Raw genomic sequence first — 7,770 nt, forward strand, 5'->3', positions numbered from 1 at the left:
TGTTGTAAGCAGTTAAAATGTTTGTTTCCTTTTACAACACACACAGTGTAAAATATTCACTTCTGGTTTCAAATGTCATATGTCTTGTTGAAAGAACAAAGAAAAAAAGCAAATATAAGTGAGATAACATGGTGCTTTCCCAGCTGCAGGAGGAAACAAATCCTCTGTATTTAGAAATACAGCACCCAAAAAACAGAATATGACCATCCCCTTTCAAGTACATAGCCATAGACACCTCAGTTGTAACACCCTAAACTTTAAGTCCAGTGATATCTTGTTATCTTCTATAGCTAGAAAGAAAAGTTTAATTTCTACTGGTACAGGGGGAATTCTATGTTTCTAATTACTTAAGCCTCCTAAGCCTAGCTCTGAAGTTCTCTGAGGTACTGGACATAAAGGCCAACATTTTCAAATGAGGTAATTAATTAGCTATGTGTGCACAGTTTTTATTGTCAAGAGCATTGTGCTCTGGGGTGGAGAACACCAAAAATTCCAGCTGAAGCTAGTGGGATATAGCAGTGCTTCAACATTTCCAAGCAACAGACCCAAACAGTCTCCAGTCAGACACTGAGGAACTGCAAAATCCATTACCTCTTTTTTTTTTTTAAAGTTGGCCTAAATCTAGGATCCAGTATCCAGCTATTACTCTTTCTAGACTGTAAGTCAGTGTAATTGTTAAGGGACAAATTCCATATTTATCAAATAAATAAGGAAAATCATGTCGAACATATGAATCCTGAAAGGTAAAATTAGTAGCAATTTGGGGTTTGTTAGATCATGGACTATTAGAAACAGAATATGGCAAATATTAATGGACTGAGTGCACATAATGTGGTCAGTATTGCAAATATAGTATATCTAATTGTTCAGGCAGATACTACAAGATTATTTATTATTAGGAATATGGTAGTGCCTGTTTTTATGGTTATTGGACACACAAAATTTTTAAACACACATAAGGTGCTATTTTTTATCTTGCAAGGAACAATACAACATGAATGAGAAACTGGATTCCAATTCTTCATTCAGTTGGCCTCATGTGCCAAGTTTCAATGGGACATACAAGCATCCATACACAGAAAGCAACATTTCTTATGTAGACTTCTACCTGCATCAGCCTCCAGTGGCAGCAGTCTTCATCATCTCCTACCTCCTCATCTTCCTCTTGTGTATGGTTGGCAACGGAGTGGTTTGCTTCATCGTTCTGAGGAGCAAGCACATGCGTACAGTTACAAACCTCTTCATCTTAAACCTTGCTGTCAGTGATTTACTGGTGGGTATATTCTGCATGCCTACTACCCTCCTGGACAACATAATAGCAGGTAGGTAGACTCTGACTGCTTGAATGTAGACATTTTCAGGGAAATTACCTGTGCTGCAGAAATGCATTCTAAGTAAGGATGTGTAAAAGCTTTTGCTAAAATAACCAACACAGATATTTGGCAGAAGAATTTCCTGGATCAGAACTGAAAGTTCAAGAATGTTCAGAGTCAAATCCTTGGTTCCTAACTATTACAGAGGTCAACCAAATGACACTCAAGAGTTATTATAAAATTGAATATTTCCCTATAGAAAAACTACATTTGTGCTGGTAGATATTTCTAAAAAGGCCTGTCCTCCACATGATTACACCAGTTGTGTGATGAATAAGTTATGTTGCCTTCAGCTGACAAAACAAGTGCAATGAATGGAAAGCAGAATCAAGAACAAAATAGGGAAGTAACTGTGGCAACTAAGTGATATCAATACACATAATTTGACATTTTGTAATGACTAAATGTCAGATTTTTCATGTAGTTAATGGTTTGGGGTTTTTGGGGGTGGGTGGGTTGGTAAAACACCTATTATTATTCTGAAATGAGCTTGTTTTGAGTTCAGCTACAGAGACAATTTTAAAAATGTAAAGAATATTAGTGATAATAACATACATTTTCCATGTATTTTTGACATATGCCCACACCCTGTACTGTGACATTCATCTAATAAGCCCATGTCATACTTTGTGCTTCTCCATGACCTTGTCCTTGGTTTTGCCTGGCTGTATGGAATTTGAACTTTCACTCCACAGGGGTTAACTACTACCTTTTCAATGTAATGGCCTCAATGTTCAACTAATCAAGCTAACTTTTCTTAGGATAATATTGATGTCTAAAAGTGGCTCCTTGTTTTTTCCTGGTGTCTCACCTCCAATTTCACATCCCAGGAGACGGCTCTTTTCAAAATCACAGATCCAACCATGGAGAGCAGTTTTCAACAGCAGCTACAGTTTGACCTTTAGAGAATCAGGAAAGGGAGGATGAGTTAGCTCAAGATTAGGTTCTGTTTGTGCTTTATGCAGCCATAACTATGGAAAAATCCTTTTTTCCCTTTCTGGCTTTCAAAAACAAGGAGTATGTTGTATTCTAGGAGGTATTGTATGTGACAAATTATGGCATGTATTTCATGCAAATTTTTAATTAGCTTTTGGGGAAACAATATTTTTCCGTGTGGGCAGTACAATTCAATATCTGTCCAATCAAATTAAATACATGCACAAATACAGCAAAGAAGATTATAAGGATGCAGGAGTAAGCTATCCTGATGCAACAGAAGAATGGAAAGCACAAGTCTGGCTAACATCTTCATTAAGATGAAACTGAAAAAGCAATTGTATAAAAAGTGAAAACTTGGTCATAGTACTAGGAAACAGTATAAGTATATTGCATAGGCATGCAGGGAGAAAATCAGGAAGGCCAAGGAATAATTTGAGAAACAATTGGTAAAAGACACTAAAAAGGGATTTTACAAGTATATCAAGAATAAGAGGAAGACCAAAGAAACCATAGGTCCCTTATGAAATGCAGAAAAAAAACCTACTTACAGATCGTGTAGAGAAGACTGAAGTATTAACGCCTTTTGTACCTCAGTTTTCACACTCTATTCAGTACTGGTGAGGTCTCACCTAGAGTACCATGTCCAGTTTAGGCCCTACTCTTCAAGAAGGATGTGGACAGATTGGAAAGAGTTCAATGGAGAGCAACAAAAATGTTTAGAGGCCCAGGAAGTATGAGTTATGAAGAAAGGCTGGAAGAGCTAGGGTTATTGAATCTGGAGAAGAAAAGACTGATTGGGGAGTTGATAACAGTCTTCAAACACCTGAAGGGTGATTATAAAGAGGATGGAGATAGGCTTTTCTCTGTGCTACAGGGGATAGGACTAGGAATAATTGCCTAAGGCTACAGAAGGGGAAATTTAGATGGGAGATTAGGAGGAAATTTATGACTACAAAGGCAATCAAGCATTGGAACAGGCTACCTTGAGAAATTGTGAAATCTCTATCCCTGGCAATTTTCAAAAGCAGGTGAGACAGTAGGGGTGTCCGAAGTGGGCCCTATTCAATTTGGATTTGGATCGACTCAAATCAAGGACAGTGATTCAATTTGTTGATTTGGATCACTGTTGCTGATTCAATTCGGTCAAACCGGAATCTGAATATTCAATGCTGATTCAGAGAATCAGTGATTCACACATAGATGCAGCTTTAAATGTTTTTTCTACATACCTCGAGGTACCAGCGTGGTTTGTGAACACTGCAGTACTGGGGCACATGGAACATCCCACAGGAGTGCAGGGGACCCTCCACATGCTTGGTGGCAAACCTGGAAGTGGACCGGAAGTTCTTCTGGTCCACTTCTGGATCCGCTGGAGAGCATGTGGGCCCCCCCCAGCTTGGCGATCAGTTGCAGGGGGAACCCTGGGTGCCCCTCCCAGACCCAGGAGTCACCAATTGCAGAGCTGGGGAGGGGGCAGCTTGGGGGGACCCCCTGCATGCTCCCCGGTAGACACGGAAGTGGACCAGAAGTGCTTCTGGTCCACTTCTAGGTCTACTGCCAAGTGTGCTGGGGGCCCTCCATGCTCCTGTGGGATGCTCCATGCACCCCAGTATTGCAGCATTCTTGAGCCACCTGCTATCTAGAGGTATGTAGAAAAGACATTTAAAGCTGTGTCTATGTCCAAATCTTTCCAAATCTCTCCAAATCAATTCAGAGGGTTCCAATTGGATTCAGAAAGATTAAAGGGTCCCATGATTTGATTTGGATTTGGAGATTCAGCCACCGAATTGGGTCAAATCTCTGTTGAATCAAATCAGGTACCAAAGCTTCACACTGCCCTATTGGACAGATACTTTCTGGCATTGTTTAGTCAGGGATGATCCTGCCTTGAGCAGGGGACTGGACTAGATGACCTTTTGAGGTCCGTTCCAGCCCTGCTTTCTTATGATCCTGTACTCCATTTGCTGACCATTTGAAAAGTATCTTTTTTTAACATGTCTTCTTATGCAAAATTTTACATCATAGCTTATTAAAATATACCCCATTTCCTATCAAATTTGAGGTTTTCTTTAATGTCAAGGTTTACAGAATTATAAATGGTAGTGTATTACAGTACACTTAATTAGAAGTGTACCAATACATTGGTCCCATATCAGATCGGCATCAGTATAAGGAAAATTGATAATATTAGTAATCAGCCTTTTTTGGCTGAAGTGGCTGATAATATCACTGATAAATGCCCCATGCTTGCAGCAGCCAGAGTGCAGCATGCAGGCGGCCAGGAGTGCAGCCCAGCAGTGTGGAGAGCTGCTGGGTCCAGCTGGTAAGGGAGGGAAAGGGGCATTGTGGGGTAGGGGGGCAGATCAAGGCCCCTGTGATGAGGGAGGGAGTGGGATTGGGCTGGGGCTGAGAAAGGAACAGCTTATCTGGGAGGCATGGGGGTGGCAGCTCCCACTGCTACACGTACCCTGGGAGAGCATAGGGGGCGTGTGCCCTTGGATCTGCGCATGGGGTGAGGGTGGGCTGCTGCTGTGGGCTGGGGCCGGGGGGGGCATCAAGCTGTTCCCAGTGGGGTCTGTGCTAGACTGCGCTCGGGGCAGGTGGCATTGGGAGGGGGGTTACAGTGAATGTTGGGGTGGCTGCAGCCCTCCTTCTTAGCCCCACTTTCAGCATCATCACTGCCAGTGCTGAGGGCAGTCCAGCCCAGCCCTCTGCTGATAAGATCTCAGTGCCACCCCAGCCCACAGCAGCAGCCCACCCTCACCCTGTGCCCAAATCTGGGGGCACTCCCCCACCCCCATGCCCCCCTGGGGAGTGTGCAATGGCAGGAGCTGCCCTCCGCACCATGACCCTCAGATAAGCCTCTTGTGGCTCCATCCTGCCCTCCACCCTGGCTGTGCAGCATCTGCCTCAAGCCCATCCCCACTCCCTCCCTCACTGTGGGGCCTTGATCCGTCCCCTCATACCCCTTCCTTCCCCCTCGCCCCTTCCCCCATAACAGATATACCAGCCAGATGCTGCTTTCCAAGCTGTCCGGCTGCATATCAGCAATTGGATCGGTATTGGCTGATATGGCTTGTTAAAAATCAGCCATCAATATCAGCCCAAAAAATCTCTATCAGTGCACCCTCTACAATTAATAGCATATTAAAAATCAATTAAAACTAGAATACCAACATCAAAAGGAACATACTTCTAGATTATTTCATCAACATTAAAGCGAGAGCTACATATCTAGGCAAGTGTCAATCCTCTGGATCATGGTGTATACATAAGATGTCTAGTCAAGTGCCTGATGAATCCACTTGTGGCTGACAAACTCAAATTGAGAGTGACACAGCGTGTTACAAGTTTCACAGATCCATGTCTTGCCTGAGTTGGAGTCCAAGTTTACAGCATGCTGTTTTCTTCTTTCCCACTTTGCATCCATCCTTGGATCAAAGATGCCTCATATTGAACTGCACCCAATGCCAGGTTTTCCCTCCAGATTGGACAGGATTCTGCACACTCCTTCCAAATTTCTATATTTCATAGTTTCATAGTAGTTAGGGGTCAGAAGGGACCTAAATAGATCATCTAGTCTAACCCCCCACCACTGGCCAGAGCACACGCTGGGATCACACAACCCCAGGCAGGTGTTCATCCAACCTTGTTTTGAATTTACCCAAGGTAGGAGCGAGGACCACTTCCCTAGGAAGTTGGTTCCAGATCCTAGCCACCCTAACAGTGAAATAGTGCCTCCTGATCTCTAACCTGAACCTATTCTTCAGCAGCTCCTGGCCATTGATCCTTGTCACCCCAGGTGCTGCTGGGGGGGAATAGGACCCTTCTTGTTTGCTGCTGATCTCCCCTAACTAGTTTGTAGGGAGCCACCAAATCCCCCCTCAGCCTCCATTTGCTGAGGCTGAACAGGTTCAGGTCCCTCAGTCTCTCCTCATAGGGCGTGTCCTACTGCCTCTCACCAAGTGGGTGTCCCTCCTCTGAACCCTCTCCAGGCTGGCCACATCCCTTTTGAAGTGCAGCGCCCAGAACTGGATGAAGTACTCCAACTGTGGCCTGACCAGTGTCACACAGAGGGGGAGTATCACCTCTCTGGACCGGCTTGAGATGCACCTTTGGATGCATGACAAGGTATGGCTGGTCTTGCTGGCTGCAGTCTGGCATTGGCGGCTCATGTTCATCTTGGAATCAATAATGACTCCAAGATACCTTTCCGCCTCTGTGCTCTCAAGAGGGGAGCTCCTCAGCTTGTATGTATGCTGTGGATTCCTTCTTCCAAGATGCAGCACCCTGCATTTATCTACATTGAACTCCATCTTGTTACCAACTGCCCACTTCTGTAGTCTGTCTAAATCAAATTACAGCCTCTCTCTCCCTTTGAGTGTGCCTACCTCTCCCCACATCTTGGTGTCATTGGCAAACTTGGACAACGTGTATTCCATCCCCTCGTCCAAGTCACTGATGAAGATGTTGAACAGTGTAGGTCCCAGGACCGAGCCCTGGGGGACCCCACTATTCACATCCTGCCAGGTCAAGTACGACCCATCCACCACCACTCTCTGGGTGCACCCCATCAGTCAATCTTTGACCCATCCAACTGTGTAGGCATCAGTGCCACAGTCGCTCAATTTATTAATGAGAATGGGGTGAGAGACCGTGTCAAAGGCCTTCTTAAAGTCCAGAAAGACTATGTCCATGGCAATACCATCATCCAGGGATTTAGTTACCTGGTCATAAAAGGCCATCACATTGGTCTGGCAGGACTTGCCTTTGATGAACCCATGCTGATTGCCCCTGGGCATGATCTCCCCTGCTGGCCCCTCACAGATGTGATCCTTGATAACATTTTCAAGGATTTTCCCCAAGATCAATGTGAGGCTTATGGGCCTATAGTTTCCTGGGTCCTCTTTTCTCCCTTTTTATAAATAGGGATCACATTAGCTAGTTTCCAATCTCTGGGCACCTGGCCTATGAACCACAATTGCTTGTACAACTGGGCCAAGGGCACAACAATGACCCCTGCCAGGTCTTTCAACACCTGTGGGTGGAGGGCATCAGGGCTCGCAGATTTAAAAACAACCAGCCCTTCCAGGAGATCCCTAACTACTGTGCAGACCCAAGGCCTGGCAGTGTTATCCCCAAGATTGCCCCTACCTGTGGTGGGAGAGCTGTCCTGTTCCCTGTCCAAGAAAACAGAGGCAAAGAACTTGGTAAAAATTTTGGCTTTCTCATCTGGCGTAGCCAGAAGATTACCATTTGAGTCTAACAGGGGCCCTACATTACCCAGTGCCTTCTTACTCCCAATGTAGTTTCATAGTTTCATAGTTTCTAGGGTCAGAAGGGACCTGAGCAGATCATCTAGTCCGACCCCCTGCCATGCCAGGAAAGAATACTGGGCCACTTCTCTTGGAAGCTGGTTCCAGACCCTAGCCGCCCTGACTGTGAAGTAGCGCCTCCT

The 7,770-nt window shown here is 44.7% G+C and overlaps 1 protein-coding gene across 1 annotated transcript in view; it reads left to right on the forward strand.

The window, feature by feature from the left end:
* Nucleotides 1–7,770, forward strand: part of NPFFR2 (neuropeptide FF receptor 2) — a 20,808-nt gene that overhangs the window by 6,767 nt on the left and 6,271 nt on the right. Inside the window, exon 3 of the mRNA XM_019534277.1 lies at nucleotides 983–1,322. Within this exon, the coding sequence (XP_019389822.1) occupies nucleotides 995–1,322 (328 nt within the window). The 5' untranslated portion in view covers nucleotides 983–994. The remainder of the gene's footprint in view (nucleotides 1–982; nucleotides 1,323–7,770) is intronic.

This window comes from Crocodylus porosus, unplaced genomic scaffold (assembly GCF_001723895.1).
Source record: "Crocodylus porosus isolate Cpor-Errol unplaced genomic scaffold, CroPor_comp1, whole genome shotgun sequence".
NCBI classification, from domain to species: Eukaryota; Metazoa; Chordata; order Crocodylia; family Crocodylidae; genus Crocodylus; species Crocodylus porosus.